The following is a 26,946-nucleotide window of genomic DNA, read 5'->3' on the forward strand; positions in this document are numbered from 1 at the left end:
AAATTTTGTCACTAAACGCGTATCTATCATTTATATTTAATTTATAAATTTTATCGATTTGGCTAAAGTACATTATATTACCATGCACTTAATAGAGATCTAAGTAAGCAATGTTCTCATATATACCTCTTCATTTTTGTATATCATTGTAAGTAATTTGATGATATATGAATGTATAACCATTTTAAACAGAAGAAAAATATATATATACAAATATATATTGTGTGTGTATATATAGATATATATATGTATATATACACATACATATGTATAACATTACAAATTTTTATGTGTATTAATCTGCATCATTAAAAACTGTTTATTAGAAAGAAAATGTCTTAATTTCATAAACAAGCTAGTTCATAAACCGTTTCCTTCCTGTTTATAGTTGGTCAATGTTAAATGCTCATGTATATTAAAATAGTAAAACGCAAAATTTTGCTCAAGTTAAGAACTTTAAACGAATGTAGCATATTCTAATATTTTCATGGCAACCAACGTTCTTCTAACGTATATTCATTTATAATTCGTTCTATATTACTTTCATATAATTTCAATAAAAAACCAATAATTTGTATAATACGATAAAGTATTAAATCTTATACTTTGCGGTAAAATATATACTCGTGATTCAATTGTTCCATACAGCGGTAACATACTGGCAGCCAACTTCGCCATATCGAAAGGAGTGAAGATAAAATGTATCTTGTTTATTCAGTTTAAAATATATCGACTATATATAAATATTCTGTACAATGTGTAAAATAAAGAAATATTTGTTATATATATTATGATATTGTACACATTAAAAATATTTATGAATTTGTTATAGATGTCTGTAATGGTAACATGAAAATATAAATATGCTAGTGTTTATTAATATATTAACAAAAGTGATTTCAATATTTTCTATAGATCTTATTTCACCATTAATATACTTACCAAATGTTAAAATTAATTGATTGCATGCGTTTATAAGTGAATTTTTTAAATATTTTCTTAAAATGTTGTACTATTTTTAATATTAGAATATAAAACTTCTATAATGGAGTGAATGTTATTACTTTAATGAGATTAAAACATGACAAGAAACGTTACAGCATAATTTGTGCTTTATCTATGAATAAAAGAACGAGACAAAACGAATTCTGTCTTTCTTTACTCTTTTTTTTCTTCTTTTGTAATACATTATAACTGCATTAGAACATTTTGTTTATTATGCTGTCATTGTTAATTCAACCACACAGTGCTATATACTTCATACCTTCTCTTTTTGGTTGATATAATGCCGTGCAATGCCATTACAATATTATAACTTAACACGATATATTAAATAGCAAAGACATATGTAAATAGCACAGAGTAAAATGGCTGTTGCTGATTGCGTGCATGTCATGTTACTCAGAAAAAGTGGACTGTACAAAATTATAGGATTTGTAAAAACTACTAATGCGAGATTGAAAATTAAATACTTCTTAGACCTATATATCATGTAATATAAGATATATTACAAGAAATAATGATATACTATAGATTGGTCTCTTTAACTTACTGTAACAATGCATAACAAAGTAGAAGATATTAACCCTTTGACGTAACTTTGTCTCTTTTGATCTAATGCTAATATAACTTACCGATTTATGGAGTTTTTACCATTATTTTGATTATACGCTGTTGCGCAAAATCTGCTGGTATAATTGGATAATCTTCGCTAAAGGTTGAAATATTTTTAATAACTTTTCCATACGCGAATGAATACCAAATATCGAATATCGTCAAAGGGTTATGTTTAATTTTCGTCCCGAATTGTAGTAATTATATTATAATCACCACTCTTGTATTTACGAGACATTTCTCTTTTAGCAGATGTTAATGCGTTTTTGCACATAAATTATGGAAAATAGTTATTCTTTCGCGATGTAATCCGTAGTTTGATTTACCCAGAATGTTTAAATACCAGTATTACAACATTCGTGAAATTACACTAAATGTTACAATACATAGGAGCGTTTCATTCATTTTTATGCGCGCGTGATTGTGCCTTTGGTCCTTAGGTCAAATAGGCTCTAGGCAAGTCTATTAATTGTAGTTTAACAGTCATTACAAGTAATAAGTTATAAATTTCGTATATGTAATAATTATATCTTTCAATGTATCATACATAAATCGAATGTCATATTCGTAACGTTTTTTTTAATACACATATTATTTTTTCCTGTACTTTTTTTCTTTTTAATTGTGTTGTATATTGAAAGCTAACACTTTCACTGAGACAAATTCAAACTAATAAATTTAAACAATATATTTTTCATAATCATCGTGCTGTCTCGTTTTTTTTTTATATTTTATACAATTCATATGGACAGATTGCCAACAACATTACTCTCATTTCAAAATTTACGCATGTAACATTATACCAATGATTTCTTCTCTTCTTTTTTTAGCTATATAAATAAAATATTCGTGTTATAATCTTGTCATTATTACAACTGTATAATAGTACATTTGTATAAGTTATGCTAAGAAATTATTATATATATATAATTAAAAATTGTTAGGAAATATTCTTTAAATAAATTACAGTTACATTGCGCCTCGATCAATAAAAACATTCATTTCTCGTTGTCAATTGAATCAGAAACGACTCATCGATCCTACAATTTATTGTGCACTTAATTTGTTTCTGAGGCAAGTGACAACAAGATCATCTGCGAAATTCACTGTCGGAAATATGAATAAAAGTTTACTATTCTAATTAAGCGATGTATTGCGCAGATAGACATTACAGTCATTCTAAAGCTAAAGCAGATTCCCCAGCGACCAATTAGCAAAGCCGCAATGTAAAATCTGTCGTTTAATTTCGTTATATTATCGAGATTTCATTATACATTATAAATATAATATTTGCTTTCGCCATGGCATATCGTTCGTTTCAGATAGACGTCTTCGAATAAGACGCATTTATCATCGTTTCGTTTTTTAATTTCAATATGATTTTTTAGTTGTTCGATCGATACTTTGATTTGCCTTGAGAACTTTTTATTTGAAGGCAAAAACAATTCGTTTCCTTATTTTGTTTTGAACAACACGAGAGAAGGCGTTGTACGTGGACGGGTTGGCATAGTGAAGACTAGCAGAGAGCTAGTCGGACTAGCAACGACATATACATACATACATATATTATTAATAATAATTACCAGTTCAAACACAAAAGATATAAGGCAACGAAATAGAACGGAAGGGCAAGCAAATTCGAAGCGTAGGCCATAAGCGGCGTGACGATATAACGTCTTACAATACATACATAGTATATGCCTTGTTTATTTCTCTGGAAACGTCGCAAGAATGAAGAGCTTTATTTTATTGGATAGTGAATTTTAATGGAGTATTTTGTTCGAACAGATGCTTCGTTAAGTCAACGCAAAAGAGAATATTATTCCCTTAGAGGAATTTTATATCCTTTTGACGACTGTTTTTTTTTTGAATCTGTTTCTTTTTCTATTATTATTATTGTTATTATTATTATTTTTTTTCGAGCTTCTCATCTTTCACATCTTTACTGGCCTTTCCTTTCCTCTGCCATAAATTGGTCGACTATTTTCTGCATTGATTCCCGCAAATCGTCCGTCACAGCTATGCCACCTGCCATTGGTATCGTCGTTGTTGTCGTCACTACTTGCATCGTTCTTGTTACTCTAAAAATAGAATTCGATTGGAACATCAACGTAAAACAAAGAACGATCACAAAGAAAAAGTTAAAGAAACGAAATGAATACCTTTCCTGCGTTAAGGGATCCATTTCGGTCGTTGTTGTTTCTACAAAGGTTGGCTCGCTTTGTTGCAAAAAGTCAGATTCTGTGTAACAAAAGAAAATTAATCAACTATCTGTTCTAAAAACGTAAGCAAGCTTACTATGTCGATTGTTCACATGAAGACAAGTACCAATCTTATACCTTTCAATTTTACATCATGCCCAAAAACAAGGGGTAATAATACTAGACACATATAAAAAAAAGTTGCAACATCGCTAAACATTTGACGATACATAATAAATATATAATACGCATTTTCACTCAACCAGCCAAACATTATGCAATTGTTTTTTTTCTTTTTCTTTCTTTTTTATTTTAACGCTTTTCATAGACACGTTTACTTTGTACTTTGTAGAAAATATGTTGCGAGTGATTGATATTGCCTCGATGTATTCAAACGGACTTTTTATATTCCAGTGCGACGAGCCATATGATACGGACAATATACAAATTTGTTTCATTTCATTTTATATATTAATATGTAAGTAAGGAAATGAGTTTATATCGTTGACTCTGAATGAAATTGAATTACTGTAACAGCGTCCCTTATATATAGACGCGTCTTGCGAGAATTATTTTCTTTCAATAGATAGATATTGGCAAGTAGCACTGTCGTGTCAGCGCTCAAAAATTAATGGTCAATAACTGAGATTCAAGTTATTTCTCAGTATAACTGTGCTGCACGCAGCGAGCTCGTGTGAAGCGCCGATAAAAGCTGCCGAATAAAGCATTTAGCAGTTAGTTGTAAGAGATACGAGTACTCAATATTATCAGTACAATCAAAATATATGTATATATATTTTACAATACAATCTAATAGGAGTTTTCATCGATTTAATTGAAGCAAGAACATCAAGTACATGAATAGAAATTAGATACTGCTAGAAATTAAGTCGTTGATCCCGTTTCATTTCAATGCTACTATTAAATAATTTCGTGCAATGTGCGAGATCTTAAGATCTGATTACATCTGCACTACGTTAACGTAATAAAAATATTTATTGTCTGATATCGTTTTAAAAAATAGTTGAATGTCATTTTTCATTGGTACTCTTTTTATACCTCAAGTATTTTTTATTGCTCTTTCATGAAAACATCTTATTTTCTACTATTGTCGACCAATGGAAATACTCTTTTTCTTATCTTTTCTTTTTCTTTTTCTTTTTATTACTGTAGTTTTTTAACTTGTTTTTTAACTTGTTTTTTAATTGTATCTCATATGTTCTGAATACTAATCAAAAATTTTTAAGTAGCACATACTAACTACTTATTTAGTATTGTTAGACGAACGGTCAAATAATACTGGAGTATTATATTGCAAGCTTTATATTAGCTATACTTATTAGCTATACTTAGCGAAGGAAATGTGCATTTCTACAAGCTTAGGATTTTTCATTTAAAATATGCAGATTGCATAGCGTTCGGTAGCTGCGCCATCGAAAAGAGAAAAGTTACATTAGTTGTCACGCTAAAACTCACTTCTTTCGGCACATAATAAAGTTAATTGTCAAGGTTCTCGGATGATTTGCTAATTCATAGTATTTTATGACGGGCAATTTTATAATTATCATATGTATATACCTATATATATATATATATATATATATATATATATATATGTATTTAAATATATATATATATATATTTATTTATTTATTTATTTATTTATTTATTTATTTATTTATTTATTTATTTATAGTATATACTATATACACAAATAAAGGCTTACTTACATGACTATTCGCCTAACAATCCTAACGTGACTAAAAACACGATTGTTGGTCCCTCTACACTTTAGCTTTATCTTGCGTGGCTTATTGTCAGAAGAGCTAGAAGGGTAAAAGAACTAAAGGATGCTTAAGAATGATGTATCGAACTTTTCTCAATGTGTACGTGCACTAGCTGATAAACGCATGAAAATAACATATTATTAATCGTTGGCCCTTTACACAGATTACACATTACTGTAAGATGCTACAGGAATATAACGTTCAAAGAAATTATAGGCAATGTCATGCGAACTAGTACTAATAATAAAAAACCATGCAAAAACAGTTGATACTTCGTTTAAGTAAACGGTAAATACGAGAAAAAGAAAGCTTGCATATCTTTTTATATTCAAGAGTTTACTCCTTCATGCACCTGTCTTAAGAATTGAAGTTACCTGTTCAATGCATATAAATTGTAGAATATCATTGTAGAGGATACACCTGTGTCGGTTAAATTGTATTATATGTATGCACGTAAGTATTTTTGCGTGTTTTGTATATGTATATTCGTACATAAGTGTTATCGTCATAATAGTGATAGAATATGTAGAGAAGGGTATTTTCCAGATACGATGATTGACTGGCCGAATAATAAAAAAGGTCCGACGCATATTTGAGTAATAAAATTATAAACGCGTCGGTATCTACGAAATAGCAAGCCATTCATCGAGACAAAAAATATAGAAACTTTGCCTAAAAAACACCTTTATAATCACCGAGATTTTCCTGCATTTAGGGAACGTCTAGACGGTGACGCATCATTCCTTACTCGAAAATTTTCCAATGTTCCTTCGATCGGATAGTGTTACGATTAGGGGAATATACAATTTGTCTGATAATAACATGTTCGGCCCAATTCATAATCGGTGACAGCTAATTCCTTCTTTTTTGCTTTATTTTTAATTCTTGCACGGAAATAAGAGAAAAGAAGTAGAAATAACTATATCTTTTTTTGTGAATACCTTAAGGGGTTGAAAATATCTCAATCAGCCGCTGTTAAGTATACGAGAAAATCGAAAACATGTATTAGTAGTAGAAGAAACAAAAATGGTCAATGATTAAACGGATTTTGACACAAAAAGAAAATTAAAAAAACTTGTAAGTACTTAAACATACTTTGGTTGTCGAAAAAATGTTAGAAATATGTAAAAAGCTTTGTTACCAAGTGTTGATTTGTTGAGAAAAATGAAGATTGAATCCTACAGGAGAACAATGATTTGAAATATCGGAGAAAATATCTGTTTTTATAATTAATGGAAAGAGAAATCTGGTTTCGATTAATCAATCAGCACGATCATCGCAATTAGCCCAAAACTAATTTTATCAAAAATGGGCATATATAAATCAGAGATTTCGCGGGCGACAAATATTCGTCGTGAAATAATTAATACGACAAATTCTTTGGATTTGGAGATGCCAGTCGGTTATCGACGCTGCTGAAGATTGGACTCGTTGCTATTGATGTAATTGCATTTTAGTTCTAAGCACAAAGAATGTATATATATATTTTAAAATTTGATTATAAAAATTTTTCTATGAATTAAATCGAATATATTTTAATTTGGCAAACAGTAAATTTGGGTAGAAAAAAAACACGACTCAATGGGAACCGATTTCGTTGTAGCAAGGTGCTATTTAATTACGAGCTAATTAGATATCTCCAGTACCTACAGGATAGAATGTTAAGTCGTTCATTTATTACGCTTTTGATACGCTCATGGATACGAACTTTTCCTTATTAAAATGCTCTTATTAAAGATGCTTCGTGCATCGAAATTTTTAACTTCTCTTATGTATGTATCGACTTTCATTGTATATTAAATTTCATTTTAAATTAAAGCTCGATCTGAGTGGTTACTTTATAGAGAAGAATAAAATGAAGGGTAATCGTACCCAGCTTGCCTCGGGATATTGTTAGAGAGAGTGTAGATGGCACGTTGAAATGTACGTGGCTCCACGGTAAGTAAAAGTGCTAGTAGGACCATCAATACAGCAGCTGCTGCACTCATCCAACAAGCACAGCTCGTCCTACCGGTAGTCTTCGTCCTAGGCTTCGTCTCTATCACACTGCACTGCATGCTCGAGCAAACTGATCGTACCGTACTGTCTGTTTCTGTCACTTAAAGATTATGCCTTTCGTAAATTTCTTTCAAGCGTATGGACTTCGTGCAGATGCTTTTTTTTTTAATTTCATGACGTCTCCCTGCCGTATAATTAGTATGAAGAAACAGCAGGCGAGTATAGTGTAAATCACAATACAACAAATCTTTTCGTCCTTCCAAGTTATTTCTAAGAAAAATATTTTTGCGACGAAACAATTAAATCAATGAAATATAGTCGACATCGACCGATAAGTTCGTTTAAAAGATGCTTAATCAACATTTGATCGTTTAATGAAACTGAAGACTTTGCACACAAATTATTCACGTGTTAAGTCTCTTTGTTAAGTATTATGTTTATTAAACAAAGAAAAAGAAACAAAAACTAATCCATCTGTTCTAAATGAATAATGAAATTTTCGATTTCCCTTGAATGTGAATTATAAAATAAATGTGAACAATAAAATGTGAACAGTCGAAATATCTAAGTTATTCGAATGTACTTGCCATTTCATTATACTAATAACAAGAGCACGAAATTGAATGTACAGACACGTTTTATTGCAAGTTTCAATGATAATACATTAGCCCCAGAAGCCCCTCATGACAAATTCGTCCATTTCGTAGCAAAGACCAACGGTAGGAAGGCAAAATCTTTTTTCACCGACAACATTTCCAAATAACGAAGCACGTTAATCTGAGCAATACACCGTAGGACGCATATTTTACCCCTAATATGTAATTTAGGAGCCACACACGTATATAAGTATGTGATACTGGTACACAAGCTTTGTTTTTCTTTGCAACCAATCATTTAAATTTGCACCATACAAATACCGAATACCGGCCCTACACCTTGTACGAATGCATCAAATTAAAAGACATCGTAGAAATCTTAATTTCATGCAGTTCCCAGACATTGCTGATCAGTGGGCGCACATATACTACTTCAAGATCAGAAATAAAAGTAATAGAAGCGTTGCTGCAGGTATCGCACCAACTCAATTCTCTTCTGTAAAGAAGATTGTAACTAATCGAACGTAAGTACAGTAAATTTATTTCGAAGAAAAGTTTAAAATAGTGAAAATGTCAAAAATCGCCTTAAAAGATCTGAAGGAATAAAGAATTCAAATATACCAGTTACAATTTCATCCCGTAGAAGAGTGAACCGTTGAGATTAGGACGAATTACGAACGTAGCTACGTTCCAGTGTTGAAAATAGAGGCCTGTGCGAGATTGCGTGTACATGCGAAATAAAAGCAAATGAAAAAGAAAGCATATCGATATGTAAAATATTCTATATACGGACGCAATTACGTATTCGAGGTAACTGGTTAGCGGGATTCGTACATTGCTTACTTAGAAGGTTAGCTGTGAGTGTGGTACCTTGGTCGTCCTCCAATGGGGACAGTTCCGCACCTTCGTGCAATGCTACGTCCGACCCGCTAGAACTGCCCAAAGTACGTCTCTTGCATGGGGATCTTCTTCTTGGCCGAGGAGAACCGTCACTATCTGTATCGCTGTTCAATTCGTGCCGCAAACTATCGTTTTTTGTATAAATGTCACCATTACCAGAACCAGGTGATGTGTCTAAAGAAAGCTGCGTCTCCCATTGCTCGGAATTATTAATGGACGAGTATTCTGCCACTCCGGCTTGCGTCCATGTGTCTCGTTCATCGCTTTCTGATTTTCCTGCTTTCATATAACTTCTATCAATCTCGCATTCTGATGTCTTCAGGTCTGAAGAAAAAAATGGATCATCCGATCGATCATCATCAGTTCTCATCGATTCTAACATCGATTGATTTAATCTTTCCGAATAAGAAGGTCCAGTAAATTGCCTTATTGTAGTTAATCTTTCTATAAACGTTCCACCTTCGTTCGTTTTAATATTCTGGTTACTGTTACTTGGATTTAATTCTATACTGGGTTCATCTTCATAAACATCAATGCCTTTAAAATCAGGTAAGACTTCTGTGATTCTAGTAGTTTTCCTTTTAATAACTTCCGTAGGATATTCTGAATCTGTTAATTCAAATGTAGAAGTAGTGGTTACAGTTTTAACTGTTTTCAAAACTTCATCCATTTGCATAAGTTCGTTTAGCTTGTCAGGATCGATCGCTTTTTCTGAGGAAGACACGATCGTTGTTACTGTAGTATAAGTTTTATCAGAATCAAATATTTTTGATGGATACGTATCACTCGTTTCGATCCTTTCCTTCTTCGTCAAATATTCAGTCTTTATAATATCTTTATCTTTATCAATAAGATGACTAGTATCCGATTGTGAACGGATTGAATGATCTTTGCCTAACAATTCATCCTTTGTAATACGTATTACATCGGCTGATCTTGGTAAAGGAATATGAGATTCCATCTTTAATCGGCCACGAATATCTGATTCTATAGTTTTATTAATTACGCTCTCTTCGTCTTCCATCTGCTTTTTTATTTTCACAGGAATTTTGGATTTTGAATTGCTTTTTTCTGGAGATTCAGGGGAACACTCGAATGGTTTCTTAATTTTAAGACCATGTGATATTCGTGAGGCGTCACCAAAATCTAGATGAAAATCAGCTTTGGTGGACGACTTGGTGGTGAAATGACGTGGGGCGGGAACAGGTTGTTTTGTTGGAGCAGAAGTAGCATGCCTCTCTACAGTCCCATCAATCTCAGCCGAATCATGCCCTGACCCATCCAAAAGGACATGGACAAGAACAGGAACAAGGACATAAAGCACATTGATACACACTAAAAATTAATCATTTTAATCCAACTTCGTGAGTTGGACATAAAGATTTAGCGTGTCTGCTTGACATTCATATGTGTGTGTACGCCCATACCCACTAACAGGCGCACGCGCACACACGCACGTTCACGCGCATTTTTTCTGCATGTACGTGGGTGTGTACGTCGCACTTCTACGATAAGTTTAGTTAGTATCAATACTGGAACAGGATTAGTTTGTTTATAAAAAAAACACTCATTAAATAGTGTCTAATTGTGACGCTTGGATCTTACTAAAATGGATCATTACAAATTTAATCTCGAATACGTTTTAATATATTATAAATAGTTTTGTGTTATTAGAATAATAGAAGACTTACTTGAATAGTTACCAATTAATTGTGGTAAAGAAGGATGTAGGAAAAATAATTTTAATTATTTTTATATAAAGACATCTTTTTTGAAAGATTCTTTTAACAAATATTTATAAAAAAAAGGGAGTTGAAACACTTTATAATGTATTATACATTTATGAGATGAACTATTATAAATCATAAAGATCGTAAATCGTATTTGTTCTCAATATATTGCCATTTCCAAAACAATGATAATTTTCTCGTTCCATATGAACCACTACAGTATGTAAATTACAGCAATGTGTTTTTAAAATTTACATATATATATATTCTTGGCAAATACTGGTAAATATTTAGTAAGAAACATGCGCACAGTATCCGTTAGTGTGAAAGCATCGGCAGGTGCTAACTATGGAAGATAAAGCTAAATATAAATGAGGGCACCAAAATAGAATTTGCTAATACATAGATTTTTGACCTGCGATCTGTGTTCATGATTATTACTTTTCTGTTACTTCCACTTTACCTGGTTTTGTTACAGAATATGTTTGTTGAACAAGGTTTTGTGCTCGTCTAGCAGCTTCCTCTGTTACATCTGTAAAATGAGAAATGTTACTTAAATATTGATATATAGGTAAAATTAACATAAAAAGCAATGAAGTAACAAAGATTAGATGAATGATGTTTCCCTGCATGGTATACCTTGCTCATGCTTCTTTATAGTTGTGGCGTCCTGTTAATCCAATTAAATAAATTATGGAATAAAAAGTATGTGAATTTTATGTTATATACTTTTATAAAAAGAAAAATAAGGGTTTGCAAATAAAATCTATTACACTTAAAAAATATGAAAAATTATTTTCTATAGTGTGATAACAGTCAACAATAATATAAATTATTGTATTGAAAACCTGGAAACATGCATTAAATAAATGTTCAAACAAGAAAAATATACGGAGTTCAGGACAATAAATAAAAACGCGGAATTTGTTATACATCTTCACCAATCAAGTATCTTTTGAACACATTCGTACCCCAAAGTATTCTTCGGTTTAGATTATAATCTGATAAAAATTTCGATAGAAATACAGTTAACCAAATTAGCAATAAATATATATGTAAGAATATTATTATCTAGCGTGTATAATCTGAAATAATATAGAAATGATAATTCCACTCTCCTTTATATTTTTTCGTACGAATGTATTACCTATAAACAACAAGTTGGTAACATTAGTGGACTGAAAGTGATTTAGATTAGAAGGTTAGAATTAATTCTAAGTAATGAAAGTGCACAACTAGTTTGCACGTTTTTGTATAACTATTAAAAATGAAGTTACAGAGAAAAGCAACAACATAATTAATTATGTTACACACAGCTGGAATGTAATTTGAATAACGCAATTATTGCAAGATACCTTCGATTCTACTGTCAGTGAACTCGGCGAGACTGGGTGGTGGTGTTGCTGCCGTCCGCACAGACTTTGTAACGACTGTGGTGACGGATTGCCTTGTATGAGGTTCAAGGTGCTCTAATTCTCTAGATATCACAACTACCTTATCTGAACCCAAATTTGTACTTAGTTGTTCAGTTCTATCATCAGGAGAAGTATTAATACGTTGTGGAATGCGAGAAATCTTTTTCGATCTATCTCGTGATATCAAATCCTGACCACTACTAACAACGGAACTAATTGTACTCACACCAGATTTTGGATCGACTGTGGACGTAGGAAAAATATAACCTTCTGAAAATGTTGTAGAAACCTCTTTTGTAGAAGGAATTATTTCACTACTAATAGTTGTAGTCGTTCTATCTCCGAATTTTTCATTAATTTTTCGATTATCTTCAAATTCACTAGGAAGGAAATTATTACCAGAAGAAATGATACTTGTAATTTTGCATGCAATGCCAGATACTTCAGGTACTGCCCTTGCTTTAGTATCTTCAACAACATCTGCAGTTTTATTTTTTGAGTCTTTTGCCATTTTGACTGAATATGCTGCAGCTTCTTTAGTTCGCGCCTCTTCAGCTATAGCTTCAGCTTTGGTTTCTTCAAAAAATTCTTTCACATCATCAGTAACGTCTTCTATTGTATGCTTGGCATTTTTAAATATACCAGATAGGAATCCAGATCCTTTCTCTTTAATCTTCTTTGCCTCTTTAGAAGTTTTTTCTACCGCTATTTTAGCACTGTCAGCAATAGCATTACCACCAGTTGCAATTTCCTTATTAGATTGTACTTTTTCTTCTATTTCTTTGGAAACTGTTCCCTTCGCATCTTTCGCATCTACAAGTCCATGAGCTGCCGAATCTATCTTATCAGATATTTGTTTTCCGATAGAGAAAATTTGTTCACTTGCAGAAACTGTAACGTCCTCCGCTTTCCGTGTGATATCAGATACTCTAGATTCAGTCTTTTCATTAATATCTTTAGCAGCACCAATAGATTTATCTTTCGTATCTTTCACGTTACCGACAGCTTGTTCTGTAATGAACTGTGTATCTTCTACTACAATAAATGTAGCATCACTCACACCAGCAGTAATCTTCTCATTAATGTCCTCTATTTTAGCAAAATTTTTATCTTTAGCATATGTAACATTGGAGACGATCTTTTGTTCAACATCGTGTACTCCTGACACTGCTTTTTTTTCCAGGCCTTTTACGCCTGTAACAGTCTTATCCTTTGCATCATCTACAGTCTTAGCAGCACGTGCAGTAGTTATTTTAGCACATACTTTTTCTTCGGCAGCTTCAGGTTTCGTTTCTTCTAAGAATTCTTTTACATCTTCAGAAACATCTTCAACTACATGTTTAGCTCCCTTAATCATATATGAAAAAAATCCGGATGCTTTGTCTCTTGCTTTATTAGTTTCCTTTATAGCTTTATCTTTTGCTGACTGAGCATCATCTGCAACACCAGAAGCAGGAACGAATGAACCCTTTACAACTTCTGCATCTTCTTTCAGTTCTTTCTCTACAGCATCTTTCGAACCATCTATAACTTCGTGAGCAGTAATTCCAATTTTATCAGAAGCTTTCACTCCATCAAAAAGAATTTTATCTCTTGCATCTGAAACTGTAAAAGCAGCTTCATCTTTGACGTCGTTAACACCAGCTGATGTTCTTATTGTAAGATTCTGGACTCCTTCCACTGTTTTTCCTTTTATATCCTTTACATCATACACAGTTTTCTCCATTATTTCACGAGTTCCATGTACTACTTTCTCTTTAGCATTTTCAGTACCAAATCTTACATTTTCTTTGACATTTTGAGTTGTAGTAACAATGTTATCCTTTGCACCTTTAACAACAATCATTATCTTGTCTTTAGTATCTTGTGCTCCTGTTACTGCTTCATCTTTTATATTTTCGACCCCGGTGACAGTTTTATTTTTCATATCATTTACAGAATTAACAGCACGTAAGGCAGCATCTCTAGCACGTGCCTCATCTTCCAAAGCTTCGACTTTTGTCTTGTTCAAAAAGTCTTTAAAATCTTCAGAAATATCATCAACTGTATGTTTAGCACCCTTAAAAATACCAGAGAAAAATCCAGATGTTTTGTCTTTAGCTTTTTTAGTTTCTTTGTCAGCTTTATCTTTCGCAGACTGCACACTATCTGCAACAGCATCAACACTAGTGGAAAGCGTATCCTTTACAAGTGCGACATCTTCTTTCAGTTCTCTTGCTACATCATCCTTCGTATCTTTCGCTTTGTCTACAACTCCATGTGTTACGGTTTCTACTACATCAACAGATTTTTTTCCACCGGAAATCATTTTGTCGCCTGTCGATACTCCTATATCAACTGCTTTATCTTTGACGTCCTTTACGTCAGCTAATGTTTTCTTTGTGACCTGTTCTACTCCTTCCACTGTTTTTTCTTTTGCATCCTTGACACCAATTACTGTCTTATGTGTCATATCATCTACTTTACTTACTACTTTATCTTTAGCATCTTTTAAGCCAAATCCTACTTTCTCTTGGATATCTTCCGTTGCAACTACAGTTTTATGTTTTGCATCTTTCATGCCAGCTAATGTCTTGTCTTTTACATCTTCTGCTCCTGCTACTGTTTTATCTTTCAGCTCTTTAATTCCAGCGAGTGTCTTATCTTTTGCATCATCCGCAGATTTAGTAGCTCTTGAAGCAACTCCCTTAGCACGTGCTTTTTCTTCCGCAGCTTCGGTTTTTGTTTTCTCCAAGAATTCTTTTACATCTTCAGATGCATCGTCAACTGTTTGCTTAGCACCTTTAAAAATACCAGTGAAAAATCCAGATGTTTTGTCTTTAGCTTTTTTAGTTTCTTTGTCAGCTTTATCTTTCGTACACTGCACACTATCTGCAACAGCATCAACACTAGTGGAAAGCGTATCCTTTACAAGTGCGACATCTTCTTTCAGTTCTCTTGCTACATCATCCTTCGTATCTTTCGCTTTGTCTACAACTCCATGTGTTACGGTTTCTACTACATCAACAGATTTTTTTCCACCGGAAATCATTTTGTCGCCTGTCGATACTCCTATATCAACTGCTTTATCTTTGACGTCCTTTACGTCAGCTAATGTTTTCTTCGTGACCTGTTCTACTCCTTCCACTGTTTTTTCTTTTGCATCCTTGACACCAATTACTGTCTTATGTGTCATATCATCTACTTTACTTATTACTTTATCTTTAGCATCTTTTAAGCCAAATCCTACTTTCTCTTTGATATCTTCCGTTGCAGCTACAGTTTTATGTTTTGCATCTTTCATGCCAGCTAATGTCTTGTCTTTTACATCTTCTGCTCCTGCTACTGTTTTATCTTTCAGCTCTTTAATTCCAGCGAGTGTCTTATCTTTTGCATCATCCGCAGATTTAGTAGCTCTTGAAGCAACTCCCTTAGCACGTGCTTTTTCTTCCGCAGCTTCGGTTTTTGTTTTCTCCAAGAATTCTTTTACATCTTCAGATGCATCGTCAACTGTTTGCTTAGCACCTTTAAAAATACCAGTGAAAAATCCAGATGTTTTGTCTTTAGCTTTTTTAGTTTCTTTGTCAGCTTTATCTTTCGCAGACTGCACACTATCTGCAACAGCATCAACACTAGTGGAAAGCGTATCCTTTACAAGTGCGACATCTTCTTTCAGTTCTCTTGCTACATCATCCTTCGTATCTTTAGCTTTGTCTACAACTCCATGTGTTACGGTTTCTACGACATCAACAGATTTTTTTCCACCGGAAATCATTTTGTCGCCTGTCGATACTCCTATATCAACTGCTTTATCTTTGACGTCCTTTACGTCAGCTAATGTTTTCTTCGTGACCTGTTCTACTCCTTCCACTGTTTTTTCTTTTGCATCCTTGACACCAATTACTGTCTTATGTGTCATATCATCTACTTTACTTATTACTTTATCTTTAGCATCTTTTAAGCCAAATCCTACTTTCTCTTTGATATCTTCCGTTGCAGCTACAGTTTTATGTTTTGCATCTTTCATGCCAGCTAATGTCTTGTCTTTTACATCTTCTGCTCCTGCTACTGTTTTATCTTTCAGCTCTTTAATTCCAGCGAGTGTCTTATCTTTTGCATCATCCGCAGATTTAGTAGCTCTTGAAGCAACTCCCTTAGCACGTGCTTTTTCTTCCGCAGCTTCGGTTTTTGTTTTCTCCAAGAATTCTTTTACATCTTCAGATGCATCGTCAACTGTTTGCTTAGCACCTTTAAAAATACCAGTGAAAAATCCAGATGTTTTGTCTTTAGCTTTTTTAGTTTCTTTGTCAGCTTTATCTTTCGCAGACTGCACACTATCTGCAACAGCATCAACACTAGTGGAAAGCGTATCCTTTACAAGTGCGACATCTTCTTTCAGTTCTCTTGCTACATCATCCTTCGTATCTTTAGCTTTGTCTACAACTCCATGTGTTACGGTTTCTACGACATCAACAGATTTTTTTCCACCGGAAATCATTTTGTCGCCTGTCGATACTCCTATATCAACTGCTTTATCTTTGACGTCCTTTACGTCAGCTAATGTTTTCTTCGTGACCTGTTCTACTCCTTCCACTGTTTTTTCTTTTGCATCCTTGACACCAATTACTGTCTTATGTGTCATATCATCTACTTTACTTACTACTTTATCTTTAGCATCTTCTAAGCCAAATCCTACTTTCTCTTTGATATCTTCCGTTGCAACTACAGTTTTATGTTTTGCATCTTTCATGCCAGCTAATGTCTTGTCTTTTACATCTTCTGCTCCTGCTACTGTTTTATCTTTCAGCTCTTTAATTCCAGCGAGTGTCTTATCTTTTGCATCATCCGCAGATTTAGTAGCTCTTGAAGCAACTCCCTTAGCACGTGCTTTTTCTTCCGCAGCTTCGGTTTTTGTTTTCTCCAAGAATTCTTTTACATCTTCAGATGCATCGTCAACTGTTTGCTTAGCACCTTTAAAAATACCAGTGAAAAATCCAGATGTTTTGTCTTTAGCTTTTTTAGTTTCTTTGTCAGCTTTATCTTTCGTAGACTGCACACTATCTGCAACAGCATCAACACTAGTGGAAAGCGTATCCTTTACAAGTGCGACATCTTCTTTCAGTTCTCTTGCTACATCATCCTTCGTATCTTTCGCTTTGTCTACAACTCCATGTGTTACGCTTTCTACTACATCAACAGATTTTTTTCCACCGGAAATCATTTTGTCGCCTGTCGATACTCCTATATCAACTGCTTTATCTTTGACGTCCTTTACGTCAGCTAATGTTTTCTTCGTGACCTGTTCTACTCCTTCCACTGTTTTTTCTTTTGCATCCTTGACACCAATTACTGTCTTATGTGTCATATCATCTACTTTACTTATTACTTTATCTTTAGCATCTTTTAAGCCAAATCCTACTTTCTCTTTGATATCTTCCGTTGCAGCTACAGTTTTATGTTTTGCATCTTTCATGCCAGCTAATGTCTTGTCTTTTACATCTTCTGCTCCTGCTACTGTTTTATCTTTCAGCTCTTTAATTCCAGCGAGTGTCTTATCTTTTGCATCATCCGCAGATTTAGTAGCTCTTGAAGCAACTCCCTTAGCACGTGCTTTTTCTTCCGCAGCTTCGGTTTTTGTTTTCTCCAAGAATTCTTTTACATCTTCAGATGCATCGTCAACTGTTTGCTTAGCACCTTTAAAAATACCAGTGAAAAATCCAGATGTTTTGTCTTTAGCTTTTTTAGTTTCTTTGTCAGCTTTATCTTTCGCAGACTGCACACTATCTGCAACAGCATCAACACTAGTGGAAAGCGTATCCTTTACAAGTGCGACATCTTCTTTCAGTTCTCTTGCTACATCATCCTTCGTATCTTTAGCTTTGTCTACAACTCCATGTGTTACGGTTTCTACGACATCAACAGATTTTTTTCCACCGGAAATCATTTTGTCGCCTGTCGATACTCCTATATCAACTGCTTTATCTTTGACGTCCTTTACGTCAGCTAATGTTTTCTTCGTGACCTGTTCTACTCCTTCCACTGTTTTTTCTTTTGCATCCTTGACACCAATTACTGTCTTATGTGTCATATCATCTACTTTACTTATTACTTTATCTTTAGCATCTTTTAAGCCAAATCCTACTTTCTCTTTGATATCTTCCGTTGCAGCTACAGTTTTATGTTTTGCATCTTTCATGCCAGCTAATGTCTTGTCTTTTACATCTTCTGCTCCTGCTACTGTTTTATCTTTCAGCTCTTTAATTCCAGCGAGTGTCTTATCTTTTGCATCATCCGCAGATTTAGTAGCTCTTGAAGCAACTCCCTTAGCACGTGCTTTTTCTTCCGCAGCTTCGGTTTTTGTTTTCTCCAAGAATTCTTTTACATCTTCAGATGCATCGTCAACTGTTTGCTTAGCACCTTTAAAAATACCAGTGAAAAATCCAGATGTTTTGTCTTTAGCTTTTTTAGTTTCTTTGTCAGCTTTATCTTTCGCAGACTGCACACTATCTGCAACAGCATCAACACTAGTGGAAAGCGTATCCTTTACAAGTGCGACATCTTCTTTCAGTTCTCTTGCTACATCATCCTTCGTATCTTTAGCTTTGTCTACAACTCCATGTGTTACGGTTTCTACGACATCAACAGATTTTTTTCCACCGGAAATCATTTTGTCGCCTGTCGATACTCCTATATCAACTGCTTTATCTTTGACGTCCTTTACGTCAGCTAATGTTTTCTTCGTGACCTGTTCTACTCCTTCCACTGTTTTTTCTTTTGCATCCTTGACACCAATTACTGTCTTATGTGTCATATCATCTACTTTACTTACTACTTTATCTTTAGCATCTTCTAAGCCAAATCCTACTTTCTCTTTGATATCTTCCGTTGCAACTACAGTTTTATGTTTTGCATCTTTCATGCCAGCTAATGTCTTGTCTTTTACATCTTCTGCTCCTGCTACTGTTTTATCTTTCAGCTCTTTAATTCCAGCGAGTGTCTTATCTTTTGCATCATCCGCAGATTTAGTAGCTCTTGAAGCAACTCCCTTAGCACGTGCTTTTTCTTCCGCAGCTTCGGTTTTTGTTTTCTCCAAGAATTCTTTTACATCTTCAGATGCATCGTCAACTGTTTGCTTAGCACCTTTAAAAATACCAGTGAAAAATCCAGATGTTTTGTCTTTAGCTTTTTTAGTTTCTTTGTCAGCTTTATCTTTCGTAGACTGCACACTATCTGCAACAGCATCAACACTAGTGGAAAGCGTATCCTTTACAAGTGCGACATCTTCTTTCAGTTCTCTTGCTACATCATCCTTCGTATCTTTCGCTTTGTCTACAACTCCATGTGTTACGCTTTCTACTACATCAACAGATTTTTTTCCACCGGAAATCATTTTGTCGCCTGTCGATACTCCTATATCAACTGCTTTATCTTTGACGTCCTTTACGTCAGCTAATGTTTCCTTCGTGACCTGTTCTACTCCTTCCACTGTTTTTTCTTTTGCATCCTTGACACCAATTACTGTCTTATGTGTCATATCATCTACTTTACTTACTACTTTATCTTTAGCATCTTTTAAGCCAAATCCTACTTTCTCTTTGATATCTTCCGTTGCAGCTACAGTTTTATGTTTTGCATCTTTCATGCCAGCTAATGTCTTGTCTTTTACATCTTCTGCTCCTGCTACTGTTTTATCTTTCAGCTCTTTAATTCCAGCGAGTGTCTTATCTTTTGCATCATCCGAAGATTTAGTAGCTCTTGAAGCAACTCCCTTAGCACGTGCTTTTTCTTCCGCAGCTTCGGTTTTTGTTTTCTCCAAGAATTCTTTTACATCTTCAGATGCATCGTCAACTGTTTGCTTAGCACCTTTAAAAATACCAGTGAAAAATCCAGATGTTTTGTCTTTAGCTTTTTTAGTTTCTTTGTCAGCTTTATCTTTCGTAGACTGCACACTATCTGCAACAGCATCAACACTAGTGGAAAGCGTATCCTTTACAAGTGCGACATCTTCTTTCAGTTCTCTTGCTACATCATCCTTCGTATCTTTCGCTTTGTCTACAACTCCATGTGTTACGCTTTCTACTACATCAACAGATTTTTTTCCACCGGAAATCATTTTGTCGCCTGTCGATACTCCTATATCAACTGCTTTATCTTTGACGTCCTTTACGTCAGCTAATGTTTCCTTCGTGACCTGTTCTACTCCTTCCACTGTTTTTTCTTTTGCATCCTTGACACCAATTACTGTCTTATGTGTCATATCATCTACTTTACTTACTACTTTATCTTTAGCATCTTTTAAGCCAAATCCTACTTTCTCTTTGATATCTTCCGTTGCAGCTACAGTTTTATGTTTTGCATCTTTCATGCCAGCTAATGTCTTGTCTTTTACATCTTCTGCTCCTGCTACTGTTTTATCTTTCAGCTCTTTAATTCCAGCGAGTGTCTTATCTTTTGCATCATCCGAAGATTTAGTAGCTCTTGAAGCAACTCCCTTAGCACATGCTTTTTCTTCCGCAGCTTCGGTTTTTGTTTTCTCCAAGAATTCTTTTACATCTTCAGATGCATCGTCAACTGTTTGCTTAGCACCTTTAAAAATACCAGTGAAAAATCCAGATGTTTTGTCTTTAGCTTTTTTAGTTTCTTTGTCAGCTTTATCTTTCGTAGACTGCACACTATCTGCAACTGCATCAACACTAGTGGAAAGCGTATCCTTTACAAGTGCGACATCTTCTTTCAGTTCTCTTGCTACATCATCCTTCGTATCTTTCGCTTTGTCTACAACTCCATGTGTTACGGTTTCTACTACATCAACAGATTTTTTTCCACCGGAAATCATTTTGTCGCCTGTCGATACTCCTATATCAACTGCTTTATCTTTGACGTCCTTTACGTCAGCTAATGTTTTCTTCGTGACCTGTTCTACTCCTTCCACTGTTTTTTCTTTTGCATCCTTGACACCAATTACTGTCTTATGTGTCATATCATCTACTTTACTTACTACTTTATCTTTAGCATCTTTTAAGCCAAATCCTACTTTCTCTTTGATATCTTCCGTTGCAGCTACAGTTTTATGTTTTGCATCTTTCATGCCAGCTAATGTCTTGTCTTTTACATCTTCTGCTCCTGCTACTGTTTTATCTTTCAGCTCTTTAATTCCAGCGAGTGTCTTATCTTTTGCATCATCCGCAGATTTAGTAGCTCTTGAAGCAACTCCCTTAGCACGTGCTTTTTCTTCCGCAGCTTCGGTTTTTGTTTTCTCCAAGAATTCTTTTACATCTTCAGATGCATCGTCAACTGTTTGCTTAGCACCTTTAAAAATACCAGTGAAAAATCCAGATGTTTTGTCTTTAGCTTTTTTAGTTTCTTTGTCAGCTTTATCTTTCGTAGACTGCACACTATCTGCAACAGCATCAACACTAGTGGAAAGCGTATCCTTTACAAGTGCGACATCTTCTTTCAGTTCTCTTGCTACATCATCCTTCGTATCTTTCGCTTTGTCTACAACTCCATGTGTTACGGTTTCTACTACATCAACAGATTTTTTTCCACCGGAAATCATTTTGTCGCCTGTCGATACTCCTATATCAACTGCTTTATCTTTGACGTCCTTTACGTCAGCTAATGTTTTCTTCGTGACCTGTTCTACTCCTTCCACTGTTTTTTCTTTTGCATCCTTGACACCAATTACTGTCTTATGTGTCATATCATCTACTTTACTTACTACTTTATCTTTAGCATCTTTTAAGCCAAATCCTACTTTCTCTTTGATATCTTCCGTTGCAGCTACAGTTTTATGTTTTGCATCTTTCATGCCAGCTAATGTCTTGTCTTTTACATCTTCTGCTCCTGCTACTGTTTTATCTTTCAGCTCTTTAATTCCAGCGAGTGTCTTATCTTTTGCATCATCCGCAGATTTAGTAGCTCTTGAAGCAACTCCCTTAGCACGTGCTTTTTCTTCCGCAGCTTCGGTTTTTGTTTTCTCCAAGAATTCTTTTACATCTTCAGATGCATCGTCAACTGTTTGCTTAGCACCTTTAAAAATACCAGTGAAAAATCCAGATGTTTTGTCTTTAGCTTTTTTAGTTTCTTTGTCAGCTTTATCTTTCGCAGACTGCACACTATCTGCAACAGCATCAACACTAGTGGAAAGCGTATCCTTTACAAGTGCGACATCTTCTTTCAGTTCTCTTGCTACATCATCCTTCGTATCTTTCGCTTTGTCTACAACTCCATGTGTTACGGTTTCTACTACATCAACAGATTTTTTTCCACCGGAAATCATTTTGTCGCCTGTCGATACTCCTATATCAACTGCTTTATCTTTGACGTCCTTTACGTCAGCTAATGTTTTCTTCGTGACCTGTTCTACTCCTTCCACTGTTTTTTCTTTTGCATCCTTGACACCAATTACTGTCTTATGTGTCATATCATCTACTTTACTTACTACTTTATCTTTAGCATCTTTTAAGCCAAATCCTACTTTCTCTTTGATATCTTCCGTTGCAGCTACAGTTTTATGTTTTGCATCTTTCATGCCAGCTAATGTCTTGTCTTTTACATCTTCTGCTCCTGCTACTGTTTTATCTTTCAGCTCTTTAATTCCAGCGAGTGTCTTATCTTTTGCATCATCCGCAGATTTAGTAGCTCTTGAAGCAACTCCCTTAGCACGTGCTTTTTCTTCTGCAGCTTCGGTTTTTGTTTTCTCCATGAATTCTTTTACATCTTCAGATGCATCGTCAACTGTTTGCTTAGCACCTTTAAAAATACCAGTGAAAAATCCAGATGTTTTGTCTTTAGCTTTTTTAGTTTCTTTGTCAGCTTTATCTTTCGCAGACTGCACACTATCTGCAACAGCATCAACACTAGTGGAAAGCGTATCCTTTACAAGTGCGACATCTTCTTTCAGTTCTCTTGCTACATCATCCTTCGTATCTTTCACTTTCTCCCCAACTTCGCGTGCTACAGTTTCTATTTTTTCAACAGGTTTTTTTCCGTCTTCTAAAATTTTTTCTTCTATCTTTATCGCTGCTGTATCAGTTGTATCTTTGGTATCTTTTACTATGATTTTTGCTTCGTCTGTGATATCTTCTGTTCCCTCCATTGTTTTTTCTTTAATATCTTTTACTCCAGTCAATGCTTTATCTGCAATGTCGTTTGCTCCACATATTACTTTGTCTTGTGAATTTTTAACATCAGCGACAGTTTTCTCCTTAGCTTCTTGCGCTACTATTGCTGTTTTATCTTTTAAATCTTTAACCCGAAGAGTAGTCCTATTCTTTACATCATCAACAGGTTTAGCAGCTTGTGAAGTAGTTTCTTTAACACGTGCCTCTTCTTCTTCAATTTCGACTTTAGTTTCTTCTAAGAACCCTTTAACTTCATCAGAAATATCTTCTACCGCATGTTTAGCTCCTTTAAATATGCCTGAGAAAAATCCCAATGTTTTATCTTTAGTTTTTTTAGTTTCTTTTGCAGTTTTATCTTTTGCTGATTGGACGCCATCTATAACTGTAGTAGTACCTGTAGTAAGTGCTCCCTTTACAACTTCAGCATCTTCTTTTAATTCTTTTCCTATAGTATCTTTTGCATCTTTCACATTATCTGCAATTCCGTGAGCTATTGTTTCTGTTTTATCAACAGCTATTTTGCTATGAAGCACAAGTTTCTCGTTTACGTCTGTAACCGCTGAAACAGTTTTATCTTTGATATCTTTTACACCAGCTACTGCTTTCTTTGTATGATCCTCAGCTTTTTCTACTGTTTTGTCTTTTGCATTTTTTACACCAGCTGCTGTTTTCTCAGTGATATCCTGTGTTCCAATTACTACTTTGTCCTTTGTATCTTTAGTGACAGTTACTATTTTCTCCTTCATATCCTGCGTTATAGTTACTGTTTTATCTTTTCCATCTTTAACATTAACAGCTATTTTCTCCTTAGCATCTTGTATTTCTGCTATTGTCTTATCTTTCATATCCTTAACACCAGTAGTAAGTTTATTTTTTGCGTCATTAGTAGCTTTTACAGCTTGTGAAGCTGCTTCTTTTGCACGAGACTCTTCTTTGACAGCTTCAGTTTTTGATTCTACTACAAAATCTTTAACGTCATCGGAAACGTCTTCAGCTATATGTTTAGTTCCCTTGAATATACCTGAGAAAAATCCAGATGTTTTCTCCTTTGCTTTTTTAGTTTCTTTCACAGCTTTATCTTTTGCTGATTGGGCACCATCCACAACAGCACCATTATCAACAGCCAGTGCTGTTTTTACAGTTTTAATATCTTCTTTCAGTTCTTTTGCTACAGCATCTTTCATATCTTTTACACCGTTTACAACTCTTTGAGATGCAGTATCAGTCTTATCAACAAATGCTTTTTTTGTAGGTGGAGTTTTTTCTTTAAACGAATCTTCTTGATTTCGTGATGAAATTATAGGTGATTGTTGATAACTGCTGATCAATTCGGCAGTATTGCGCGTATCCTCTAAGAATGCGGCTGTTGTTTCTTTAAAATTACTTTGTGGTATTTCAGGAGGTAAACTTTTTTCTTTAGATTTACTTCGAGAACTACGTTGCAATCTGGGACTTCTAAACATTCCGAAAAGTCCACCACTTTTTTCTTTAATCCCTTCATCTCCTGATCCTGATTCCTGGTTTTCTTCTTCTTTTTGAATCGATGATTTACTTGAATGTTCAGTATATTTTACATCTGCATTATAGGAATCTTCATCTGCGCTATCAAATGATCTCTCTTTCGAAGTACTACGATCTCTTGTTCCTTTCTTAGATTTTAGTTTAGGACTTTTGAATATCCCAAAGAAGTTACCCTTCTCCTTACTCTCTTCTGCAGTTTCTTTATCAGATTTCTTATCCGCTAGTGGAGTTGATTCCAATTTATATTTATCCGTTACATCATATGAATGCTTACTAACTTTATCTATTGGTACATCAGAGCTATCGTAAGTAGCAGCACTAAACGTAGTTACTGGACTTGTAGTAAGAGATTTTGTATCCTCTGTCTTATAACCTACATGAATTACATCCTCGTTGGCAACTTTACGTGTTTCTTCAAGGAATTTTTCTGTGGTAGATTTAAGTTCTTCATCGCTATAATCTAAATATGAATCTTTTATTTTATTCGTTTTTTTTTCTTTCGATTTTGGACTTTTAAATATTCCGAATAAACCACCACGTTCTTTACCAATTGTACCTGTATCACTATCATCTTTATCTTCTTTCTTTAATGATTCTTTTAAGTCAGATTTTTGAACATTGTCTTGTTTAGTTGGACTACTCTTTGACATTATTTCAAGTTTTTGGTTATCTTGTTGCTCTATATTTTTGTCTGTACCATCAAGAGAATCTATTGTCTGGTTTGGTTTGATCGTTGTTGTTCCATTAATATGTTCTTTTTTAATTCCTACGATCGTAATTTTTTCTTTTACTTCTGATACTATTTGAGGCTTAGTATGAGCTTCGGTCGATGATCTGCCTTTTTTATCTTCTACAGAAATTGTTACTGATCCATTTCTTTCATTAGATTCTGTTGGTGCATGTAAGAGAGCAGCAGTATTCTTAGCATCCTCCAATAAATTTATAGTTGTAAGTTTAATATCAGATAGGTCAGTTTCTGAATCTTTTTGTAATGAAGGATCTTTATCATGAGATATACTTATAGGTTTTGATACTATATCGGAAAGCGAAGGAGTTTTACTCTCTTCATCTCCACTATCGAAAGATGTCTCTTTTGAATCTTTAGATTTACCCTTCTTTAATTTAGGGCCTTTAAAAATACTCGAAAATATACCACTGCTTTTATCTTTTACTTTTTTTGATGTATCAGTTGTTTCTTCGTCGAGATTCTTTGCGGGATTTTGAGCATCATATACATCTTTATACGCAGAAAGACGCTTATCGATAATAGATGTTACATCTTGTTCCACTTCGCTTTTTGTTGGAACATCCGTTCTAATATTCGTTTTTATTTCTGTCATTTTAATCTTTTTATCAGTGTCTTTTATAGATTGACATGGTCCATCATCTTGTAACAACTTCTCATCTACTTCTTTACCTTCTTTATACATCTTCTCTTTTTCACTAACTTCTATTTTAGCATGAGGTAAAGTAGAAGAATCTGTGGATGTTATAACTAATGTGGGTTTAATATCTTTTATAATTGTAATCTCTTTAACAACTGGTTTTTCTACTATTAAATCCTTCTTTAAAAGTCCTGCTTGTTTTGGGAAAGAAATTTGTTTTTTTGAATCCTTTTTCCTATCATATGCTCGTTCTTGTTTAATTATAAGAGGTTCTACATCATCTCTAACTTTTGGTTGTAGAATTATACCTAATTCCGCATCCCTGAATTGATCTGAACTTTTAACTATCTCTTTATCAAATGAAGTTTGCCCTACAGCACCTCTCACCTTCTCACTGTCCCGCATATCATCATAAAACACCGACCACCCTTCCTTCGCTAACTTCTCCTTTTCTTTCTCTGCCTCTGCTATTACACCTGTTAATTAAGTATTATATATTTTAGGCATCTGTAAACGTAACATATATAAAGAAACACATTTTATTCGTTCATATTGCGTCATCATTAGTGTAAGCCGACTCGTTCATCATTTTTCTTTGATTGGAGCAGAGGTTAGATTGCCGCGTGGATTGTGCGTAGAGTGTATGTGCAGTGGAGCAACCATCCTCCAACTAATAAAATTATATAAGCTATTT

The 26,946-nt window shown here is 34.2% G+C and overlaps 1 protein-coding gene across 21 annotated transcripts in view; it reads right to left on the minus strand.

Moving 5' to 3' along the window:
- Positions 1-1,146: 1,146 nt before the first annotated feature.
- Positions 1,147-26,946, minus strand: part of LOC124421930 (ankyrin-3-like) — a 69,411-nt gene continuing 43,611 nt past the window's right edge. The window contains exons 34-39 of one of the 21 annotated variants that reach the window (XR_006941757.1): positions 12,182-26,728; positions 11,290-11,358; positions 9,067-9,420; positions 8,818-8,906; positions 5,546-5,641; positions 3,777-3,855 (exon numbers count right to left, since the gene is read on the minus strand). Coding sequence is in view for 15 of the 21 variants with exons in the window: in XM_046957642.1 (XP_046813598.1) it covers positions 3,849-3,855; positions 5,546-5,641; positions 7,475-7,700; positions 9,040-9,420; positions 11,290-11,358; positions 12,182-26,728 (15,326 nt within the window). In the remaining 6 variants the exon portion in view is untranslated. The other 20 variants (XM_046957643.1, XM_046957642.1, XM_046957647.1 and 17 more) reach the window with 20 other exon arrangements.

Source organism: Vespa crabro, chromosome 2 (assembly GCF_910589235.1).
Source record: "Vespa crabro chromosome 2, iyVesCrab1.2, whole genome shotgun sequence".
NCBI lineage: Eukaryota > Metazoa > Arthropoda > Insecta > Hymenoptera > Vespidae > Vespa > Vespa crabro.